General features: G+C 45.4%; 1 protein-coding gene and 1 long non-coding RNA gene across 7 annotated transcripts in view; one reads left to right on the top strand and one right to left on the bottom strand.

The window, feature by feature from the left end:
* LOC115111166 (myocyte-specific enhancer factor 2C-like) overlaps window positions 1-24,336 on the top strand; it is a 132,184-nt gene that overhangs the window by 60,316 nt on the left and 47,532 nt on the right. For all 6 annotated transcript variants that reach the window (XM_065011429.1, XM_065011427.1, XM_065011428.1 and 3 more), the window contains one exon: window positions 10,863-11,056. In XM_065011429.1, coding sequence (XP_064867501.1) covers window positions 11,003-11,056 — 54 coding nt within the window. In that variant the 5' untranslated portion in view covers window positions 10,863-11,002. The remainder of the gene's footprint in view (window positions 1-10,862; window positions 11,057-24,336) is intronic.
* On the bottom strand, window positions 7,543-10,740 carry LOC135565272 (uncharacterized). The gene is made up of 2 exons (XR_010461466.1): window positions 10,445-10,740; window positions 7,543-9,775 (listed from the first exon to the last, which is right to left on the bottom strand). It is a non-coding gene; the product is annotated as an uncharacterized LOC135565272 (long non-coding RNA).

The raw sequence follows: 24,336 nt of genomic DNA, 5'->3' as shown, positions 1-24,336 counted from the left end.
TCTCCCTCTCTTTCTACCTCTTGTTCTGTCTCTCCCCTCTCTTACCACCTCTTGTTCTCTCTCCCCTCTCTTTCCACCTCTTGTTCTCTCTCCCCTCTTTTCCACCTCTTGTTCTCTCTCCCCTCTCTTTCCACCTCTTGTTCTGTCTCTCCCTCTCTTTCTACCTCTTGTTCTGTCTCTCCCCTCTCTTACCACCTCTTGTTCTCTCTCCCTCTCTTTCTACCTCTTGTTATGTCTCTCCCCTCTCTTTCCACCTCTTGTTCTGTCTCTCCCCTCTCTTTCTACCTCTTGTTCTGTCTCTCCCCTCTCTTTCCACCTCTTGTTCTCTCTCCCCCTCTCTTTCCACCTCTTGTTCTGTCTCTCCCCTCTCTTTCCACCTCTTGTTCTGTCTCTCCCTCTCTTTCTACCTCTTGTTCTGTCTCTCCCCTCTCTTTCTACCTCTTGTTGTGTCTCTCCCCTCTTTCCACCTCTTGTTCTCTCTCCCTCTCTTTCCACCTCTTGTTCTGTCTCTCCCATCTCTTTCTACCTCTTGTTCTGTCTCTCCCCTCTCTTTCTACCTCTTGTTCTGTCTCTCCCCTCTTTTCTACCTCTTGTTCTCTCTCCCCTCTCTTTCCACCTCTTGTTCTCTCTCCCCTCTCTTTCCACCTCTTGTTCTGTCTCTCCCATCTCTTTCTACCTCTTGTTCTGTCTCTCCCCTCTCTTTCTACCTCTTGTTCTGTCTCTCCCCTCTCTTTCTACCTCTTGTTCTCTCTCCCCTCTCTTTCCACCTCTTGTTCTCTCTCTCATCTCTTTCCACCTCTTGTTCTCTCTCCCTCTCTTTCCACCTCTTGTTCTGTCTCTCCCTCTCTTTCCACCTTTTGTTCTCTCTCCCCTCTCTTTCTACCTCTTGTTCTGTCTCTCCGCTCTCTTACCACCTCTTGTTCTCTCCCCTCTCTTTCTACCTCTTGTTCTGTCTCTCCGCTCTCTTTCCACCTCTTGTTCTGTCTCTTCCCTCTCTTTCCACCTCTTGTTCTCTCTCCCCTCTCTTTCCACCTCTTGTTCTCTCTCCCTCTCTTTCCACCTCTTGTTCTGTCTCTCTCCCTCTCTTTCTACCTCTTGTTCTGTCTCTCCCTCTCTTACCACCTCTTGTTCTCTCTCTCCCCTCTCTTTCCACCTCTTGTTCTCTCTCCCCTCTCTTTCCACCTCTTGTTCTCTCTCCCTCTCTTTCCACCTCTTGTTCTGTCTCTCCCTCTCTTTCTACCTCTTGTTCTGTCTCTCCCTCTCTTACCACCTCTTGTTCTCTCTCCCCTCTCTTTCTACCTCTTGTTCTCTTTCCCCTCTCTTTCCACCTCTTGTTCTGTCTCTCCCCTCTCTTTCCACCTCTTGTTCTGTCTCTCCCCTCCCTTTCTACCTCTTGTTCTGTCTCTCCCCTCTCTTTCTTACTCTTGTTCTGTCTCTCCCCTCTCTTTCCACCTCTTGTTCTCTCTCCCCTCTCTTTCCACCTCTTGTTCTGTCTCTCCCCTCTCTTTCCACCTCTTGTTCTCTCTCCCCTTTATTTCTACCTCTTGTTCTCTCTCCCCTCTCTTTCCACCTCTTGTTCTGTCTCTCCCCTCTCTTTCCACCTCTTGTTCTGTCTCTCCCCTCTCTTTCCACCTCTTGTTCTGTCTCTCCCCTCTCTTTCTACCTCTTGTTCTCTCTCCCCTCTCTTTCCACCTCTTGTTCTCTCTCTCATCTCTTTCCACCTCTTGTTCTCTCTCCCCTCTCTTTCCACCTCTTGTTCTGTCTCTCCCCTCTCTTTCCACCTTTTGTTCTCTCTCCCCTCTCTTTCCACCTCTTGTTCTGTCTCTCCCCTCTCTTTCTACCTCTTGTTCTGTCTCTCCCCTCTATTACCACCTCGTGTTCTCTCTCCTCTCTTTCCACCTCTTGTTCTCTCTCCCCTCTCTTTCCACCTCTTGTTCTCTCTCCCCTCTCTTTCCACCTCTTGTTCTGTCTCTCCCCTCTCTTTCTACCTCTTGTTCTGTCTCTCCCCTCTCTTACCACCTCTTGTTCTCTCTCCCCTCTCTTTCTACCTCTTGTTCTCTTTCCCCTCTCTTTCCACCTCTTGTTCTGTCTCTCCCCTCTCTTTCCACCTCTTGTTCTGTCTCTCCCCTCTCTTTCTACCTCTTGTTCTGTCTCTCCCCTCTCTTTCTACCTCTTGTTCTGTCTCTCCACTCTCTTTCCACCTCTTGTTCTCTCTCCCCTCTCTTTCCACCTCTTGTTCTCTCTCCCCTCTATTTCTACCTCTTGTTCTCTCTCCCCTCTCTTTCCACCTCTTGTTCTGTCTCTCCCCTCTCTTTCCACCTCTTGTTCTGTCTCTCCCCTCTCTTTCCAACTCTTGTTCTGTCTCTCCCCTCTCTTTCTACCTCTTGTTCTGTCTCTCCCCTCTCTTTCCACCTCTTGTTCTGTCTCTCCCCTCTCTTTCCACCTCTTGTTCTCTCTCCCCTCTCTTTCCACCTCTTGTTCTGTCTCTCCCCTCTCTTTCTACCTCTTGTTCTGTCTCTCCCTCTCTTTCCACCTCTTGTTCTCTCCCCTCTCTTTCCACCTCTTGTTCTGTCTCTCCCCTCTCTTTCCCCCTCTTGTTCTGTCTCTCCCCTCTCTTTCTACCTCTTGTTCTGTCTCTCCCCTCTTTTCTACCTCTTGTTCTCTCTCCCTCTCTTTTCACCTCTTGTTCTCTCTCCCCTCTCTTTCCACCTCTTGTTCTGTCTCTCCCAACTCTTTCTACCTCTTGTTCTGTCTCTCCCCTCTCTTTCTACCTCTTGTTCTGTCTCTCCCCTCTCTTTCTACCTCTTGTTCTCTCTCCCCTCTCTTTCCACCTCTTGTTCTCTCTCCCCTCTCTTTCCACCTCTTGTTCTGTCTCTCCCATCTCTTTCTACCTCTTGTTCTGTCTCTCCCCTCTCTTTCTACCTCTTGTTCTGTCTCTCCCCTCTCTTTCTACCTCTTGTTCTCTCTCCCCTCTCTTTCCACCTCTTGTTCTCTCTCTCATCTCTTTCCACCTCTTGTTCTCTCTCCCCTCTCTTTCCACCTCTTGTTCTGTCTCTCCCCTCTCTTTCCACCTTTTGTTCTCTCTCCCCTCTCTTTCTACCTCTTGTTCTGTCTCTCCGCTCTCTTACCACCTCTTGTTCTCTCTCCCCTCTCTTTCTACCTCTTGTTCTGTCTCTCCGCTCTCTTTCCACCTCTTGTTCTGTCTCTTCCCTCTCTTTCCACCTCTTGTTCTCTCTCCCCTCTCTTTCCACCTCTTGTTCTCTCTCCCCTCTCTTTCCACCTCTTGTTCTGTCTCTCCCCTCTCTTTCTACCTCTTGTTCTGTCTCTCCCCTCTCTTACCACCTCTTGTTCTCTCTCCCCTCTCTTTCCACCTCTTGTTCTCTCTCCCCTCTCTTTCCACCTCTTGTTCTCTCTCCCCTCTCTTTCCACCTCTTGTTCTCTCTCCCCTCTCTTTCTACCTCTTGTTCTCTTTCCCCTCTCTTTCCACCTCTTGTTCTGTCTCTCCCCTCTCTTTCCACCTCTTGTTCTGTCTCTCCCCTCTCTTTCTACCTCTTGTTCTGTCTCTCCCCTCTCTTTCTACCTCTTGTTCTGTCTCTCCCCTCCCTTTCCACCTCTTGTTCTCTCTCCCCTCTCTTTCCACCTCTTGTTCTGTCTCTCCCCTCTCTTTCCACCTCTTGTTCTCTCTCCCCTCTATTTCTACCTCTTGTTCTCTCTCCCCTCTCTTTCCACCTCTTGTTCTGTCTCTCCCCTCTCTTTCCACCTCTTGTTCTGTCTCTCCCCTCTCTTTCCACCTCTTGTTCTGTCTCTCCCCTCTCTTTCTACCTCTTGTTCTCTCTCCCCTCTCTTTCCACCTCTTGTTCTCTCTCTCATCTCTTTCCACCTCTTGTTCTCTCTCCCCTCTCTTTCCACCTCTTGTTCTGTCTCTCCCCTCTCTTTCCACCTTTTGTTCTCTCTCCCCTCTCTTTCTACCTCTTGTTCTGTCTCTCCGCTCTCTTACCACCTCTTGTTCTCTCTCCCCTCTCTTTCTACCTCTTGTTCTGTCTCTCCGCTCTCTTTCCACCTCTTGTTCTGTCTCTCCCCTCTCTTTCCACCTCTTGTTCTCTCTCCCCTCTCTTTCCACCTCTTGTTCTCTCTCCCCTCTCTTTCCACCTCTTGTTCTGTCTCTCCCCTCTCTTTCTACCTCTTGTTCTGTCTCTCCCCTCTCTTACCACCTCTTGTTCTCTCTCCCCTCTCTTTCCACCTCTTGTTCTCTCTCCCCTCTCTTTCCACCTCTTGTTCTCTCTCCCCTCTCTTTCCACCTCTTGTTCTGTCTCTCCCTCTCTTTCTACCTCTTGTTCTGTCTCTCCCCTCTCTTACCACCTCTTGTTCTCTCTCCCTCTCTTTCTACCTCTTGTTCTCTTTCCCCTCTTTTCCACCTCTTTTTCTGTCTCTCCCTCTCTTTCCACCTCTTGTTCTGTCTCTCCCCTCTCTTTCTACCTCTTGTTCTGTCTCTCCCCTCTTTCTACCTCTTGTTCTGTCTCTCCCCTCTCTTTCCACCTCTTGTTCTCTCTCCCTCTCTTTCCACCTCTTGTTCTGTCTCTCCCTCTCTTTTCCACCTCTTGTTCTCTCTCCCCTCTATTTCTACCTCTTGTTCTCTCTCCCCTCTCTTTCCACCTCTTGTTCTGTCTCTCCCCTCTCTTTCCACCTCTTGTTCTGTCTCTCCCCTCTCTTTCCACCTCTTGTTCTGTCTCTCCCCTCTCTTTCTACCTCTTGTTCTGTCTCTCCCCTCTCTTTCTACCTCTTGTTCTGTCTCTCCCCTCTCTTTCCACCTCTTGTTCTCTCTCCCCTCTCTTTCTACCTCTTGTTCTGTCTCTCCCCTCTCTTTCCACCTCTTGTTCTCTCTCCCCTCTCTTTCTACCTCTTGTTCTCTCTCCCCTCTCTTTCCACCTCTTGTTCTGTCTCTCCCCTCTCTTTCCACCTCTTGTTCTGTCTCTCCCCTCTCTTTCTACCTCTTGTTCTGTCTCTCCCCTCTCTTTCCACCTCTTGTTCTCTCTCCCCTCTCTTTCCACCTCTTGTTCTGTCTCTCCCCTCTCTTTCTCCCTCTGTCAGCTCTCTCTAGGTTCTGCTACTTTGAGGCAGACTATTCTCTATAGGTATGACCACCATTCTCAATCCTTCTCTCTCGCTCCCTCAGCCCATCATGTCTTTCCTAACATGCACTATGACCTTAGCAGTGACCCCCACTGGCCTTCCCCCACTGGCCTTCCCCCAGCCGTTTCACTTTGTAATGGAGAGAGAGAGAAACAAAATCGTTCTCTCTCCTTCCCAAACCCGACATTTCCTCTGCTCTGCCCTCTCCCCATACTTGTTGGTTATGGATTAGTGAATTGGCTTAGTGTGGCATAGAAAGATTGTTAGTCTTCTCTCTCTCTCAGGTTCAGGAGTGGCTGAAAAATCGCAGGCTATGTGTCTAGGCTATGTGCTTAGGGTCGTTGCCTTTGCACCAGTCTGAGGTCCTGAGTGCTTTGTAGCAGGTTTTCATCAAGGATCTCTCTGCACTTTACTCCATTCATCTTTTCCCCAATCCTGATTAGGCTCCCAGTCTGAAAACCATCCCCACAGCATGATGCTGCCATAACCATGCTTCATCATAGGGATGGTGACAGGTTTCCTCCAGACGTGACACTTGGCATTCAGGCCAAAGAGTTCAATCCTGGTTTCAACAGACCATAGAATATTGTTTCTCATGGTCTTAGAGTCCTTAAGGTGCCTCCAAGCAGACTGTCATGTGCCTTTTACTGAGGAGTGGCTTCCGTCTGGCCACTCCACCATAAAGGCCTGATCGTTGGAGTGCTGCAGAGATGGTTGTCCTTCTGGAAGGTTCTGCCATCTCCACAGAGGAACTCTGGAGCTCCTTGACAACCATTGGGTTCTTGGTCCCCTCCCTGACCAAGGCCCTTCTCCGCCGATTACTCAGTTTGGCCTGGTGGCCAGCCCTAGGAAGAGTCTTGGTGGTTTCAAACTTCTTCCATTTAAGAATGATGGAGGCCACTGTGTTCTTGGGGACATTCAATGATGCAGAAATGTTTTTTTACCGTTCTCCAGATCTGTGCCTCGATACAATCCTGTCTCAGAGCTCTACAGACAATTTCTTTGACCTCATGGCCTGATTTTTGTCTGACATGTACTGTCAACTGTGGGACCTTATATAGACAGGTGTGTGCCTTTCCAAATCATGTCCAATCAATTGAATTTATCAGAGGTGGACTCCAATCAAGTCGAAGAAACATGTCAAGGATGATGAATGGAAACAGGATACACCAGAGCTCAATTTCAAGTCTCATAGCAAATAATCTGAATTATTATGTACATTATGGGGTATTGTGTCTAGATTGACAATCAACATTTTTTATTTAATCATTTAAGAATAAGGCTCTAACGTAACAAAATGTGAAAAAAGGGAAGGGGTCTGAATACTTTCTGAATGCACTGTAGACAAAGTTCTGTCTCATTATATTGGATTGCGCTCTCTGTCTCTCTATGTCTCTCTCTGTCTCTCTCTCTCGCTCCCTGTCTCTCCCCCTCTCTCCTCCCTCCCTCCCTCTCTCTCTTTCATTCTCCCCATCAGGCGGGCCGCGGCATGTCTCCTGGTGGGACACCGTCAAAGGGGTAAATTGGATTGTGCTGTTCTGTGGTAATCTTTTGGGGGTGCTTACTGTCACCAGCCAACCCTCACTGACCAGACCTGGGGAAGGCAGGAGCGTGGGAAATGGGGTGGGAGTGGGTGCATGGGGTAGGCGGAGGAGGGAGAGTTGACGAGCTGGGTGGAGGCTCTCGTGTTTGAGGGAGGAGGCAGAAGGAGGGAGTGGTGTGGAAGGGGAAGGGGAGGGGAGGGGAGGGGAGGGAGGGGGATCACCGGCGCCGGGCTAAGCAGCACCTCTTCTCAGGCAGCAGTGGTTGCCGGTGCCAAAGCTGGGATTAAATGTTCAGGACATGGGCTTAATCTTAGTGTTACATAAGGACTAAGGTGTTGCTCCAGAGGATGTTAACATTGAGAGGCTCAGGGGGAGGAGTAACTGCGCTGAAGCCACCAATGGAGAGAGGCATTGCGTTAGCTTTCAGGAGACGGAGTAGAGCTGCGTGGTGCTCCTCCATTGTCAGGGTCTGATTAAGGTATGCTGGCCTGTGTCTGTGGACTGTTGAGCACCACTGATAGGCTGGACTGTTAGTCTGTCTGAAGACACTCTTTCATCTTTCTGACAGCACGTTACTGTTTTTAATGACTTATGCTGTGTAACCATAGAAAATTAACAAGAGTATCATTAAATACTAAACCAATGTGTCATTTTAGATGTTAGTCTCGTTAGTACTGTTGTTCCCTATGGTTGATTATACAGTCAGTGGTCGTGTTTCCAGTGTCGTTCGCAGTGGAACTGCAAACAATCATCACATGAGTATGGTTTTGTCACAAAGGTGAAGAAGAGCTGTTGACATGCTAATGGTCAATGCGCATTGTAATCAGGAGATTATATATATTTATAAACAGCAAAAATGTAAATGTCCTCTCACTGTCAACTGCGTTTATTTTCAACAAACATAACATGTGTAAATATTTTTATGAACATAACAAGATTCAACAACTGAGACATAAACTGAACAAGTTCCACAGACATGTGACTAACAGAAATGGAATAATGTGTCCCTGAACAAAAGGGGGGACAAAATCAAAAGTAACAGTTAGTATCTGGTGTGGCAGTGCATCTCCTCCTCATGGACTACACCAGATTTGCCAGTTATTGCTGTGAGATGTTACCCCACTCTTCCAGCAAGACACCTGCAAGTTCCTAGACATTTCTGGGGGGAATGGCCCTAGTCCTCACCCTCCGATCCAACAGGTCCCAATGGGATTGAGATCCGGGCTCTTCGCTGGCCATGGCAGAACACTGATATTCCAGTCTTGCAGGAAATCATGCACAGAACGAGCAGTATGGCTGGTGGTATTGTCATGCTGGAGGGTCATGTCAGGATGAGCTTGCAGGAAGGGTACCACATGAGGGAGGAGGTTGTCTTCCCTGTAATGCACAGTGTTGAGATTGCCTGCAATGACAAGAAGCTCAGTCCGATGATGCTGTGACACACTGCCCCAGACCATGACGGACCTTCCACCTCCAAAAAAGATCAAGTGCCAGAGTACAGGCCTCGGTGTAAGTACAGGGGAGACAAAACCGCAACTCGTCAGTGAAGAGCACTTTTTGCAAGTCCTGTCTGGTCCAGCGACGGTGGGTTTGTGCCCATAGGTGACGTTGTTGCCGGTGCTGTATGGTGAGGACCTGCCTTACAACAGGCCTGCAAGCCCTCAGTCCAGCCTCTCTTAGCCTATTGCAGACAGTCTGAGCACTGATGGAGGGATTGTGCGTTCCTGGTGTAACTCGGGCATCCTGTACCTGTCAGGTGTGATGTTCAGATGTACCGATCCTGTGCAGGTGTTGTCTTAGGCATCTCACAGTACGGACATTGCAATTTATTTCCCTGGCCACATCTGTAGTCCTCAAGCCTCCTTGCAGCATGCCAAAGGCACGTTCACGCAGATGAGCAGGGATCCCGGGCATCTTTATTTTGGTGTTTTTCAAAGTCAGTAGAAAGGCCTCTGCAGTGTCCTAAGTTTTGTAAGCTATTAATGTCATGCCTAAGTTCTGTAAGCTGATAGTGTCTTAATGACCGTTCCACAGGTGCATGTTCATTAATTCTTTATGGTTCATTTAACAAGCATGGGAAACAGTGTTTAAACCCTTTACAATGAAGATCTGTGAAGTTATTTGGATTTTTACGAATTATCTTTGAAAGACAGGGTCCTGAAAAAGGGTTGTTTTTCTTTGCTGAGTTTATATGTACATATATATGTACCTGTATATATAGAGAGAGAGAGAGAGAGAAAAAAGAGAGAGAGAGAGAGAGAGAGAGAGAGAAAGAGAAAGAGAGAGAGAGAGAGAGAGAGAGAGAGAGAGAGAGAGACTCACGATGAACAAGTATAGTCAACATCATTTGAGTGGCATCATCTGTGAAGGATGTGAGCCAGTAGTGAGGAAAGCCTAAATTAGATAGGTAACCACATTGGACTTGTACAAGCTTGATTATAAACAAAATGTCAAATAGCCACGCCGTTCTCGGACTCAATATATGAAACCTGAGCTACTGTCAACCTGGAGACAATTCGGAGACGTCAAGCTACACCTAATAGGCTTGATTCCACTTGGCTCCATCTCCCAGGAGAGACTGAAGATATAAGAGAGCCAACTAGTGGCATGCAGGAGTACAGGTGTTTTGAACCTGTGCTCTCCAATACTGAGAATAATTCTCACTTGTATTCCTAAAGCAAGTTCACATGGGTGTATAACTGACAAGACCTGTGTCTACCAGCCACGTCTATTACCAATGCCTTCCGCTCAAGAAGCGTAGGGGTCGAATGTACAGCAGTGTGTAGTTGTTCACCATGGGGGTTGGGGTGCTTTCTCCTGCATCATGTCACTCAATAAACACATAGATTCAGGTTAGAGGAAGATTAAACAAGAAAGGAAAGATGTGTGTGTGTGTGTGTGTGTGTGTGTGTGTGTGTGTGTGTGTGTGTGTGTGTGTGTGTGTGTGTGTGTGTGTGTGTGTGTGTGTGTGTGTGTGTGTGTGTGTGTGTGTGTGTGTGTGTGTGTGTGTGTGTGAGAGAGAGAGATTGACATGTCTTTTGGTGAAGCAGTGTCATCTTCCACATCAATGTCTGCGGCTCGCGCTGCCAGGTGCCGGAAATCTGGTTCAGAAAGGAGAGAAAAGAGAGAATGGGAAGGGGAGAAAAAAGCAGGCTAGATGGTTTTTAATGCGACGGCGCTGACAGCTCCCCTGCATTGCACTGAGCTTAAATAATGGGATGCTCATTTGCATAACGAGGAACGTTATCACCTCTACTGTCAAAATAAAACACAACAGTTCTTCTGCTCCTCCCTGAGATAGATTGGGTTGGCCTACTTTAGCACTCTGGAGAGAAGTACCAGAGATCTGGCTTACTCAAGCTCACACACGCATGCACACACTCTTTGGAAGTCAGCTATTTCACTCACACACACTATCGGTCCAGCTCAGCCCACACACACATGTGCATGCATGTGCACACACACACACACACACACACACACACACACACACACACACACACACACACACACACACACACACACACACACACACACACACACACACACACACACACACACACACACATTGTGTCCAGCTGGTTTAAGTCCTAGTATAAATGTTCAAGACCAAATTGCCGTCATTTTCAGCTCTATTGCCGTCATTTTAAAGGTCAAATCTATAGTGTTTCTGAACAAGGCAAGGCTAGGTTTCACTTCTGCATCCAAGCCAGTCTCCATGTCGGCCATTTTAGAACTGTGTTGGAGGAGGTAGACTAGATTAGTCTTACCTTGCCGTCGTTCTGTAAACAAACTGCTGTTTTTCAGGAGAAAGAAAGTGTATTTCTTAGTCTGTAGATAACGTTACACTGTGGGTGATTAGAGCATTTAAGTTAGCGGCACTTCCAAACTGTCAAACTCTCTGTGAATGAGACGAGATCCTGACAGCGCTGTCTCTGCTCATAGTTGGCACGGTAACGCAACAAACCTGATTTGCATGATATCGACAGTAAAAAACACAGCGTTCCTTTCACAACATGTTGACAGATTAGTTGTATTTCTTCCCCCTCCCTTGTGGCAACGATGATGTGACTTTTCTCCCACCCATACCCTCCCACCCTCTCGTTTTCTTTGTGCCATATTTCATGTCACTTAATGCTTATCCTCTATCCTTCTGTCTCCCTCTCTCTTTTTCTTTCTCTAATGCAGGTACGGATGCTGGAATCTTTGAATTGATCGGAGCAAGTCAAGAGAAGAGAGAGAAGAGAGAGAAGAGAAAGCGTTTTGAGGAGAGGCAGAAGAAAGCATAAAGTTCTTTAGGGAGAGGAGAGAAGAAGAAGACGGGGACAATGGGGAGGAAAAAGATTCAGATCACGCGGATTATGGATGAACGCAACAGACAGGTAAGCCCCATGAAGAAGGAAGGATGGATGATGGAGGGGGGTGGAAATACCTTACTGTGGGTCTGGGAGAGACCATGGTAGGTGTGCTGACTGAAGTCTTCAGGGAGTCTGGATGTGCCGGTGTCATGGTGGTGGCAGGAGGGTGTAGGTGGGATAGGAGGGTGATTGTTCTAGGTGCCCTGGAGGTTTACATGGAGGTGGTGGCACCCTATCACACCCTCTCACACCCTCTCACACCATGCCACCCACTTTAGCTCATGGCAGTGGAATATTACTATGCAGGGTGGGTGGAGAAGGGAGGGGAAGGGTGGGAGAAAACACAAACAAACAACCAAACAGAGATGGAGGTTTCATGCACGCACCACACACCGCAGAGAGCGCCCTGGGATGGGTGGAGCTAAGAGAGCACTGAGAGGCCGACATGCTCCATCTGTCTCAGGGCTGGTTGCACTTTCTGTATCTTTCCTCTCAATGTACCTTTAAATCAAGGCTCATGCTCAAATGTATTGAAAACACGTAGCCAACATAAGTAAGTAGAAAAACCCTATACAATTATTTTTCAATTATTTGAATCAATGTTTATATTTCAAAAGAAGAGGCACATTTATTTGATGATCCCTTGTATAGGCAAAGGATTTACCATAAATATCACATTCAACCAGCTTGCTTAATTTGTGGCCCTGTCTTCAATGATAAATTACAACAAAACATCAGCCACACAGCCCAGGAAATGGATGGAGACAGACCTGTCTCTCTCTCTGCCCTGCAGGCCCACAATCCATTACTTCCTGTGGCACCAGTGACCACCGCCACTCTGTCAGCTCCCTGTCAGGCCAATTGGATCCATACCCTACTAATAAGCCCCCCTCCAATCACAGGTCACACACACTCCCTTCCTCCTCAGTCTCCACCAATCTGTGAACCATTATCCCAGCATACTGTCATGACATTCAATGGTTCTTACATCTATCACACTAGAGTGGTTCAGACTCTCTTAGATCCTTCTACTTGTCATGTCTTTATTCTATATTGGCTGACATTTAGCAGAGTACCTCACTGTCCCTTCTAGCCTCTGACAGTATGACATCTCAACATAAACACATAAACACTGGCTCTCTTCACCCTGCTGTTGTGACTTGACATAAAAAGGTGCTAGAAATCGATTGGACTCCACTGAAGTGACTGTTGCAGCTGGGTGGTCTGAAAACTCCTTGGTGAGAAGTAGACAGAAGAAATAAATGAAAGAGGAGGAGGGGAGTGGAGCTGTCATGAAGTCCGTTATGTGCTACTTGACTCTCTGGGAGCTCTACAGTTGTTCCCAGACAACAGGTTTTTGGGGTCAGGGTATTGAAGTCAAAAGTAGGGGAGGGAGTGTGGGAGAGGTCCGGGAGTTTCAGAAGGGGAAGGCTACCACATTGCACCAGCACCCACACCTCCTGTGCACTTTTTTCTCAGTTTCCTCTCCCTCCCTACCCGTCACACCGCAGACCAGGCTCACCGGTCGCACCAGGCACTCCGGCTCCCGAAGATGGGGAGGGAAGAGAGGGAGACAGGAAGGACACCTGAGGGGAATCAATACCACAGATATCCGGGGTTCGTTTACAGAGAGAGAGGGAAGGAGGGAGGGTGGGAGAGAGAGGGGAGGAGGGGGAGAGAGGGAAGGAGTGAGAGAGGGAAGGAAGGCGCAAGAGGAGGGAGGGAGGGAGGGAGAGGAGAGGAGAGGAGAGGAGAGGAGAGGAGAGGAGAGGAGAGGAGAGGAGAGGAGAGGAGAGGAGAGGAGAGGAGAGGGAAAGGGAGCAAGTGATTTTAACAGGTTTTTGCTTTTTGCTTTTTGTTGTACATGGCAATGGAGGTAAAATGACATCAGTCGTCATGTCTGAGCCAAGCAAGAGGTGCACGAAGGAGGTTGGTGGCACCTTAATTGGGGAGAATGGGCTCGTGGTAACGGCTGGAACGGATTAGGAGGAATGGTATCAAATACCATTATAATACCATTATATTATCAAATACCACACATGGTTTCCATGTGTTTGATTCCATTCCATTAGCTCTATTCCAGCCATTATTATGAGCCGTCCTCCCCTCAGCAGCCTCCACTGGTGTACACAAAGGAGACCATCACAAGGAAGAAGGAGACCTTTGGCACACAGAAACAAAGAAGATTTTTTGTTTTTATTTTGTCTAAATGGCAGCCTGAGCTTTGCATATTTTCACTTCTCCTTTGAGGAAACATCCTCATACTACAGCCAAATAAACATCAGAGGGGTTACCTTTAGCCTCCACATTCTTTGCATGCTTCACAAGCTCCCATCCTGCCCTGAACCAAACTCAAAACTTAAAATCTACTTACAGTTCTCTGATATACAATCAATCCATACACATGAAGGAATAGATCAAATTACACTTGAATTAGTAGATTGGCAATCAGGCTGGTGTGGCTGTCGCCGTTTGACCTCTTATGTCATACTTCATATGTTTGCTATGTCAGCCCTATGTAGATATTACAAAAGCCTTTAACTCCTCATCCCTATTGATGTCCACTTCCCTGTTCTCCCTGCCCTCTGTTAAAGCTCTCTGCAGCCACCCTGCCACCCACGGGCTCCGCTGCCCACCGCAGTGCCATCATCGTGGGCATGTGGCCTCCGTCTCTCTGTGCGGCCACTTTGGCCTGCCACCCCCAGACCCTGAAACACTTCCCCAGAGCAGGGGCACCATGGTCAGGCCTCCCTGGCATTGACTGTCTGCCCAGAGCTCCGGACAGAGGGCAGCAGTGTGTGAGTCCTGGCTCCCGGCCCCCCACCACTCAGACCCTCTCCCAGCCCCGGGCACATGAAAGGGCCCCCTGTGCCATAAATGCACAGGCCGTAGACAGAGAGCAGACACACACACTCACACAAACACACACACACTTACAGAGACATACACACACACACACAGATATCTATTGCAGGCATACATGCCCAAACATATTATACACTCAGACACATACTTAGACACACACATACATTTCTATTTAACTCACATATATATTTAATTAGACTGAGGTAAACACTTCTGTCTCTCGTCTTGTCGTTAAGATCCAGGGTCGGCCATCATGGAGTCCAGCTAATTGGGGCTAATTGAGGGTAATGCTTTCAGCCGTGTGTGTGTGTGTGTGTGTGTGTGTGTGTGTGTGTGTGTGTGTGTGTGTGTGTGTGTGTGTTTGTGTGTGTGTGTGTGTGTGTGTGTGTGTGTGTGTGTGTGTGTGTGTGTGTGTGTGTGTGTGTGTGTGTGTGTGTGTGTGTGTGTGTGTGAGACAGTGGGGGTGGTGGGTTGTAAAGGGGAAGAGCCCCTGTGGAGGGCTCAGAGGTTAAACATGGATGAAGTCATCAGTCACAGGAAGTAGCCCTCCCCATTTGTCTCCCCAGTCAGGACTCAAAAACACAACAATATATGTTTATCTTCAGCATGTGAGCTTATTTCTTTCTTATCAAGGAAACCATCCACACCACCGCAGAATGAAGAAACATGGTTCTTTCACTTACAACAATTCCGGCATGTCTCCAATCAACAGCGGTGGGGTGAGAAAGCTTGTGAGGGAAATTAACGGCAGGAAAATAATGAGGCCCTGAGGGTATCTCTTCACCCCTACACTTCTCCTCTCTTCCCCCGTTTCCCACCTTTTCTCTTGTCCTTGATCGTTACCTCTGTGAGCCAAGCTCCTCTGTGTCAGTCTGCTCAACCCTCAGAGACCTCACCTAGAGATCGCTTGCAAAAACACCTCACCTTTCCTCCACTTTATGCCCTCTTTTGTCTTCTCATCTTCTTTAACCGCCTCTTTTCTTCTTCTCTTGTACTGCTACTCTCCTCTGTGTCCTCTTTTCTTCTTCTCTTGTACTGCTACTCTCCTCTGTGTCCTCTTTTCTTCTTCTCTTGTACTGCTACTCGCCTCTGTGTCCTCTTTTCTTCTTCTCTTGTACTGCTACTCGCCTCTGTGTCCTCTTTTCTTCTTCTCTTGTATTGCTACTCTCCTCTGTGTCCTCTTTTCTTCTTCTCTTGTACTGCTACTCTCCTCTGTGTCCTCTTTTCTTCTTCTCTTGTACTGCTACTCTCCTCTTTGTCCTCTTTTCTTCTTATCTTGTACTGCTACTCTCCTCTTTGTCTTCTTTTCTTCTTATCTTGTACTGCTACTCTCCTCTTTGTCCTCTTTTCTTCTTATCTTGTACTGCTACTCTCCTCTTTGTCCTCTTTTCTTCTTATCTTGTACTGCTACTCTCCTCTTTGTCCTCTTTTCTTCTTATCTTGTACTGCTACTCTCCTCTTTGTACTCTTTTCTTCTTCTCTTGTACTGCTACTCTCCTCTTTGTCCTCTTTTCTTCTTCTCTTGTATTGCTACTCTCCTCTGTGTACTCTTTTCTTCTTCTCTTGTACTGCTACTCTCCTCTTTGTCCTCTTTTCTTCTTCTCTTGTATTGCTACTCTCCTCTGTGTCCTCTTTTCTTCTTCTCTTGTACTGCTACTCTCCTCTGTGTCCTTTTTTCTTCTTCTCTTGTATTGCTACTCTCCTCTGTGTCCTCTTTTCTTCTTCTCTTGTACTGCTACTCTCCTCTGTGTCCTCTTTTCTTCTTATCTTGTATTGCTACTCTCCTCTTTGTACTCTTTTCGTCTTATCTTGTACTGCTACTCTCCTCTTTGTCCTCTTTTCTTCTTCTCTTGTATTGCTACTCTCCTCCTTGTACTCTTTTCTTCTTATCTTGTACTGCTACTCTCCTCTTTGTACTCTTTTCTTCTTCTCTTGTATTGCTACTCTCCTCTTTGTACTCTTTTCTTCTTATCTTGTACTGCTACTCTCCTCTTTGTACTCTTTTCTTCTTATCTTGTACTGCTACTCTCCTCTTTGTCCTCTTTTCTTCTTATCTTGTACTGCTACTCTCCTCTTTGTCCTCTTTTCTTCTTATCTTGTACTGCTACTCTCCTCTTTGTCTTTTTTTCTTCTTATCTTGTACTGCTACTCTCCTCTTTGTCCTCTTTTCTTCTTATCTTGTACTGCTACTCTCCTCTTTGTACTCTTTTCTTCTTCTCTTGTACTGCTACTCTCCTCTTTGTCCTCTTTTCGTGCATTTTCGATTCCTATGAAAGTGGCAGTAAAAAATATACTTTTTGGTGTCTCTTTTTCCTTCTTTATCTTTCAACTGGAGCTCTGTGCAACAAGACCTTTTCATCCTCACAAATGAATGAAAATAAAAAGTTATTTTGTTCAATCTTGCCACTGACACGGCTCTTGCAAAGTTAACACACACATTTTTGCAGCAGGGACTGGATATATCACTTTCCACTTGTGGTTTTACAGTCTAAACAGGAACATACAGAGCACGACCATACTCGGGCAGGAGTGCTTTTCTCAGAAATCACTACCTCCGGGAAAAGAAAATCCAATGAAATCACTGCATTAAGCATTTTTCATATTGTAATGCAGGATTATTTCTCAGACATTACTAGTTGATAGATTTGAATTGATTAACTTTAATTTCAATATAATCTCTTGTACAGGAGTTAGTTATTGATGTACTCTGAACGTCTATTAGGAGTGGGTGGGTGCTGGGTGGTGGTGGGGAGTGGAGTAAGCATATATTAGAGATGTGAGCTCAAACAAAGCTCTTGTTGTCATCATTCATCTCCAGCAGCCTGTTTGGCTCTGAGGAGAGTTCAGGCCCAAGTCTTGGACTTAGGAGAGGCCTTATTCCTTTAGTGTGGGGAGCCTTCTGACAATAGGACAAGTGTTTGTGTGTGAAGGGCACTGGTATTAAGTGTTGACTTGTATGCATGTGTGCATGCACTTATGTTGAGTGTGTAAATATGCCATGTCTTAATTTGATCATTCTGTTGCAGGAATTGTTTACAGTGAATCCTATGTGAAAGCAGTATTGTAGTGTATTCAAGCTTTAAAAAGGCTTCTAAAGTTTTTAATTTCCAATTTAACATTTCACACTTGATTTGCCCTAACGTAAAATGTATCAACGCCTACAAAAAAAATCGCCATTAATTATAATCCACATAACAGTTCACATTTCCTGCTGCTGATGGATTATTTTTCTGCTGCGTGAACCTGGCTCTTATTAAGATACGGCATCTGTATGATGTGTGTGATGTTTGCATGAGTCTTAACATATTGTGTGTATATTTGCTTGGTTAAATGGCCGCTCTCGGTCCCTGTCTCTCTCCTCCTCCTCCTCCTCCTCCCCCCAGGAGGTGGGAAGCAGAAGCGAGGCCCATTGTGAAGGGGAAGCCACCAGACTCTTCCTGTTATGAGAGGAAATGCATAGAAATGTGCTTCCTGTGCTCTCCCTCCCTCCCACCCCCTTCACCCTAAGCCGCTCGCTGATTTTTTTCTTCTCCTCTTTTTCCCTCCACTCTTTTCTCCTTTCTTGACTGTGGCCATAGTACGTCAGTTCAGTCCTTTGGAGCTCCTCATGGTAAACACGTTTGTCCTCTTGGTTGACGCTGTCCGTCTTGAGGGGAAAGAGAGGGAGGGAGGGTGGGAAGGAGGGAGTGTATATACAGTACACTATGTGAGGAGGCTGCACGTTCAGCCTCTGACCAGATGACATGCTCTCACACAAAACACCAAACAGTGAGGCCTCTGGTCTTCCTATAATCTCATTCTAGGAACATGCACAATTAGGTGCAACTATAGATTTCACACTCTGGGGCCCCTGAGATTTCTGCAGTAAGAAAACACTCATCCACAGTTTGTTTGACACTTAAGGATTTACACTGTTTTACCCAGCAAACCTCCCGCCCTGATAGTGGCAAAGGTGCTACAATAATGTTCTGTGATTACCACGTTAATGTAGCTAACAGCGCCCACCCAGCAGCGAAAAGAGAGGGTTTTAGAGAGAGGTTAAACCACATTGAAAGTGGTGGTGGTATGGAGACCAATAGGATAGATCGCAGATAGAGTTAGGCCTCCAATGGACATTCCATTCAAAGTATACTGACTGCATTAGGTCACAAAGTGGAAGTGGGGAGTGGGGAGTGGGGGCCAGAACATTGGTTAGAGGGCCCGTAACAATGTTGCAGTATTTGAGAACGGTCTTGAGACCACATACCTAGTGGGTCGTTCTTGACTCAGTGTCGGATTCATTTGTACTCAGTCTTGACTTGGTCTCGGATGCTGAGGCGTCGTAATTTCTTCCCGAGACCAGCCGAGAGCAGCGGAGTAAAATACGCATAATTATCAGCAGGTGTCATTTGGTTAGCTAGCAACTTGAATGACTGTTATACAGTTAGCATGTCTCTTTCATTGACATATTCACTCTGGCTATCTACTCCGATTTCAGAGCACTCTCATCTGAGTGTGCCAGAGCGCAGAACAACTGATCAATTTACGAATGTGCAACGCCTGCTGAATATGACTGGTGTCAGTAAACATAGGCAAAAAAAGTTAACAGCCTAACCAGTTCTGCTACAGCGAGTAAAATGGTCACATTTGTGTCTGGAAGTAGCTAGCTAGCAAGCTAGCCAACTTTGGTCAGTTAGCTTGGGTGCTCGGTTGAGAAGCTACAGAAGGACAAGGACGCTACAATTCCATATTGTTTATCAGTGTAATTTTGACGGCCAACTAGCTGAAAAAGTTTGTGAAGTTTCAACTAATATTCCTTTGTTAGATTTTTAGCTCATCTTGCTCTGGCTAGCATTAGTTGTTGATGTAGTTGTTGTTGTAGATGTGCAAAACTGAGGGAGAGAAAGCCTACCTTTTCAAAGTTGTTTGATCAATAGGATCATACAGGTCCTAAATGAACGAGGACTCCTGTGGTGTTTTACATATTTGCAGACATCCATTCAGGTGGATTTTGCGGCTTTTGGCAAATTCATTCTAATGATCTAAAGTCACGCTGTTGCAACTGCCTGTAAACACACAGTCCAGTTCAAACTGAATGATGGCAGGCCCTACTGCCTGTAAACACACAGTCCAGTTCAAACTGAATGATGGCAGGCCTTACTGCCTGTAAACACACAGTCCAGTTCAAACTGAATGATGGCAGGCCTTACTGCCTGTAAACACACAGTCCAGTTCAAACTGAATGATGGCAGTTCTTACTGCCTGTAAACACACAGTCCAGTTCAAACTGAATGATGGCAGGCCTTACTGCCTGTAAACACACAGTCCAGTTCAAACTGAATGATGGCAGGCCTTACTGCCTGTAAACACACAGTCCAGTTCAAACTGAATGATGGCAGGCCTTACTGCCTGTAAACACACAGTCCAGTTCAAACTGAATGATGGCAGGCCTTACTGCCTGTAAACACACAGTCCAGTTCAAACTGAATGATGGCAGGCCTTACTGCCTGTAAACACACAGTCCAGTTCAAACTGAATGATGGCAGGCCCCTATGGCAAATGTCTTGTTTGTATTAAGTTCTAATATAGCTCTGATTGGCTATAGCGCACTGGTCTGTGTAGACTCTGGTCCTGGACAAGACAGATGTTTTTATTCGGTTTAATTTACTGAAGTGTCCGAACGCAACGCCTGCTTTTCCACTATATGCTATAGAATTTACACCAATGCCTTAGTATACATACAGTTGACGTAGGAAGTTTACATACACTTAGGTTGGAGTCATTAAAACTTGTTTTTCAACCACCACTTATGTCTTATTAACAAAATATAGTTTTGGTAAGTCGGTTAGGACATCTACTTTGTGCATGACACAAGTCATTTTTCCAACAATTGTTTACAGACAGACTATTTCACTTATAATTCCCTGTATCACAATTCCAGTGGGTCAGAAGTTTACATACACTAAGTTGAATGTGCCTTTAAACAGCTTGGAAAATTCCCCAAAAGTATGTCATGGCTTTAGAATCTTCTGATAGGCTCATTGACATAATATGAGTCAATTGGAGGTTTACCTGTGGATGTATTTCAAGGCCTACCTTCAAACTCAGTGCCTCTTTGCTTGACATCATGGGAAAATTAAAAGAAATCAGCCAAGTCCTCAGAAAAAAAATTTGACCTCCAAAATTCTGGTTCATCCTTGGGAGCAATTTTCAAACGCATGGAGGTACCACGTTTATCTGTACTGTACAAACAATGGCACTCAAGTATAAACACCATGGGACCACACAGACGTCATACCACTCAGGAAGGAGACGCATTCTGTCTTCTAGAGACGAGCTTACTTTGGTGCAAAAAGTGTAAATCAATCCCAGAACAAAAGCAAAGGACCTTGTGAAGATGCTGAAGGAAACAGGTACAAAAGTATCTATATCCACAGTAAAATGAATCCTATATCGACATAACCTGAAAGGCCACTCAGCAAAGAAGAAGCCACTGCTCCAAAACCGCATAAAAAAAGCCAGACTACGGTTTGCAACTGCACATGGGGACAAAGATCGTATTTTTTGGGGAAATGTCCTCTGGTCTAATAAAACAAAAATAGAACTGTTTGGTCACATTGACCATCTTTATGTTTGGAGGAAAAAGGGGAGGCTTGCAAGCTGAAGAACACCATCCCAACCATGAAGCACAGGGGTGGCAGCATCATGTTGTGGGGGTGCTTTGCTGCAGGAGGGAGTGGTGCACTTCACAAAATAGATGGCATCATGAGGTAGGAAATTATGTGGCTATATTGAAGCAACATCTCAATACATCAGTCAGGAAGTTAAAGCTTGGTCGCAAATGGGTCTTCCAAATGGACAATGACACCAAGCATACTTCCAAAGTTGTGGCAAAATGGCTTAAGGACAACAAAGTCGAGGTAATGGAGTGACCATCACGAAGCCTTGACCTCAATCCTATAGAAAATTTGTGGGCAGAACTGAAAAAGCATGTGCGAGCAAGTAGGCCCACAAACCTGACTCAGTTACACCAGCTCTGTCAGGAGGACTGGGCCAAAATTCACCCAACTTATTGTGGGAAGCTTGTGGAAGGCTACCTGAAACATTTGACCCAAGTTAAACAATTTAAAGGCAATGCTACCAAATACGAATTGAGTGTATGTATACTTCTGACCCACTGGGAATATAATGAAAGAAATAAAAGCTGAAATAAATCATTCTCTCTACTGTTATTCTGACATTTCACATTCTTAAAATAAAGTGGTGATCGTAACTGATCTAAAAAAAGGGAATTTTTACTAGGATTAAATATCAGGACTAATGAAAAACTGAGTTTAAATGTATTTGGCTAAGGTGTATGTAAACTTCCGACTTCAACTGTAATTCCCAAACATTATAAGAATTTAAGAAAACGTGAACATTACCATATCTGAGTGGTTGCTTGTCAGAATGTTTTGGTGTCCTATTCTAAAATGCTGTCAGCTCCACTTTAAATGCAACAATGTTTCACAAACATAAGTTATGTTTCACAATGTTTCACAAACATAAGTTATTTTCAAAGAGATGGCTAACACCAAGTGCACTGCAATAAAAAACACACTCAACAGATGACGATCATTTAAAACGTATCTTCTTGTTGAAAGTTATTCTTGAAAAGGGAGAAGATAACGAATTAGCAACAACATCCTCTTCGACAACACCTGCTGCAGCCGCTGTAAATTTGCCCACGACAAAATCTAGCTAGCTAGACCGTGGAAAACTATTGCTCGCTATTGCACAGGAACTTTCCATACGTACTTGTAAATATGGTCCCACTTATTAAGTAAAAATGTGATTGGTTGATTCCCGTCACTCCAAACTGGTGCTGTAATACAGTTGAATGTCCACTGCTTTTATATAGCTGCTGTTGGCTTAGCCAATGGCTGACTTAGCTAGCTAGATTTATCTCCTGAGAGACAAGAAAGAAAAATCCCGATTGGATCTTTTTTTCTCTTCCATGTTAACCCTTTCCTTTCCAACAAAAACTGAAGTGATTCAATCAGAACATCAGTATTACTATATATTATTATAATTATTATTTTATAAATCCTTATCCCTTCTCTGAAGGCATAGAAGGCCCATGGTTCCATTCTGTGTTTGGGTTAGTAATAATTTGTAGAGTGGATCTATTTTCCTCCAGCATGCATTTTTTTCTCTATTCTGAATGTCTAAAAAAATCCAAATGTTCTAAAATATGAAAACAGAATTTGACTAAATGAAAATTACAATCATGGTCTTGAATTGGAATCGCATTTTTCTGGTCTCGGTGTTGACTCGGTCTCGAACCCCTTGTCCACCTCCCAGTTCCGGTCTGGACTCAGTCTTGCCCATCCCCCTCCAGTCCTGTTAAGAGTATGGAATGGCGGTGTATGGGATTTTTATGTAGGTGTTATTTGTAAAGCTTTTTTGTTGTTACAGATTCTATACATAATATGGGCCTCGCCTTTGAGATACATTAGCTTTGATAGTATTGATGTCAGTTTAAAGTGAGTGGGTGATGCCAGCATGGGCCTGCATGTTAGATTAGGTCCACTACTGGTCTACTACTACAATGTATCTTACCCTAAAGACTCTGGCACCAGAACTTCAACTTCCTGTATGTTCCTTCAACTTCTTCGAAGTTCCTTCAACTTCCTGCCACCTGAGGAAGACACCACTTAGGACCTGTTCCAGACTAAACTCACATGACCTTCTAGTGGTGTCTTGTTGAGTTTGTTGTGTAGCCAGCAGCCAGCAGCCAGCACGCCTAGTTAGGCCTTGATGTTTGTATTTCTGTCCCAGTGCATTATAGTTTCCTGTGGGCTTGTTATGACAATTAATCATCCAGTCTCTACCTGCCTTTGGTCCTTTGCCTCTGAACGAGGTTCATTTTTTAGCATTTCGGTATGACTGTAAATGTCACCATGGTATTTAAAGCCCTGGGAGTCTTTCAATGGTAAATCAGTCACGTATTAGTGAATTCTAGAGCCTTTTTCATGCATAATGGTACGGGGAGTTGAAAGCGTCGCCTGTCTCTGTTTTCACCTCTGTTGTCTTTAGCCCTGGTGGCCATTCGATATGGAACTCATTGTGGCATGTGACATCACTCACCAACTGGGAGGGAAGGCTGGGACAGGGTCGGTAGTTCATCTGAGGTTGGCCTATACAGAATGACGCTTCTCAACTCATCGTAGAAGGAAGGACAATGAGGGGAGGATGATAGATATTGTTTGATATTATAACATTTCTGTGGTGCGTCCTGTCCGATTTCATTTCAGGAAAGGAAAGGCAAAATAGATATCTATCCTTCTTCTCCTCTTTCAATCCTCTGAGCTTTTCAGCTCCTGAAGACCTCAATGATAACATCAGAAAGATCTGCATTGATACATTCATTCATTCCTTCACTGATAAGTTGATGTGGTCCATCCATATACAGATGTAGGATCTTCATTCGATCAAACATTTACTGCTGAGAATTTTCCTGCAGGAAAAATGCAAACTTGTTGAGTATTTGAGTTTTAAATTTCAACTTTGACATTTCAGACTTGATTTGCCCTCATGAAAAATGTATCAACGTCTACAAAAATGGCCATTCATTTTAATTCACTTAATATTTCACATTTCCTGTTGCTGCAGGATTATTTTCCTGCTGTAGCAAACTGTCTCAAATTATGATCCTACATCTGTATGCCTAAGCAAATGTTTTAACTCTAGAACTGTCATTCTGTTAGACCTGAACAGTTGGCTGTGCTCATAATCTTTCCAAGCCATTCATATTCATCAGTATGTGTGTAAATGGTGTGTTATTGAGGAGGTAAGGTGTCAGGAGTGAATAGAAGAGACAAACACCCCCCTTCTCGCTCTCTATCTCTGTCTCTCAATCAACCCTCAGCAGGTTCCAGCTCCAGTCACAGAGAAAGGTGAGAGAGGGGGGATAGAGAGAGACAAAAAGAGAGAGACAGCAAAGAGCTTATGAAGCTAGACATCTAGTGGGTTTCACCTTGGTTGTGTAGCTTTGAAATTACTTCGCTGGTGTGGGTGACCATTTTCCTCCCACCACTGAAGGCATGAGACATGAATGACACAACTCACATGGTGCTATTTAGAAAGCTAAAGGTACCTTTATATGTTTGCGTTTAAAGATGATGTGCTGATGTAGTGGGCCTCAAACACATGCACACGCACGACCGCACGTACACGTACACGCACGAACACACACACACACACACACACACACACACACACACACACACACACACACACACAAAGGTCCCCATATGGGAAAACTGTGTGGTTTCTGTGGTGCAACATTTCTATCTACCTTGTGCTTCAAGAAGTAGCTATATGAAACAAAACAAAACTCAGCAAGCAAACCCCTGTGTTTATTTTTACAAATACAATGATGCTTCTTTAATAGACTGTTAGCAGTCATAGCTATACTC

This window comes from Oncorhynchus nerka, linkage group LG27, assembly GCF_034236695.1.
Source record: "Oncorhynchus nerka isolate Pitt River linkage group LG27, Oner_Uvic_2.0, whole genome shotgun sequence".
In the NCBI taxonomy this organism is placed as follows: domain Eukaryota; kingdom Metazoa; phylum Chordata; class Actinopteri; order Salmoniformes; family Salmonidae; genus Oncorhynchus; species Oncorhynchus nerka.
This window is presented reverse-complemented; position numbering and strand designations above follow the sequence as displayed.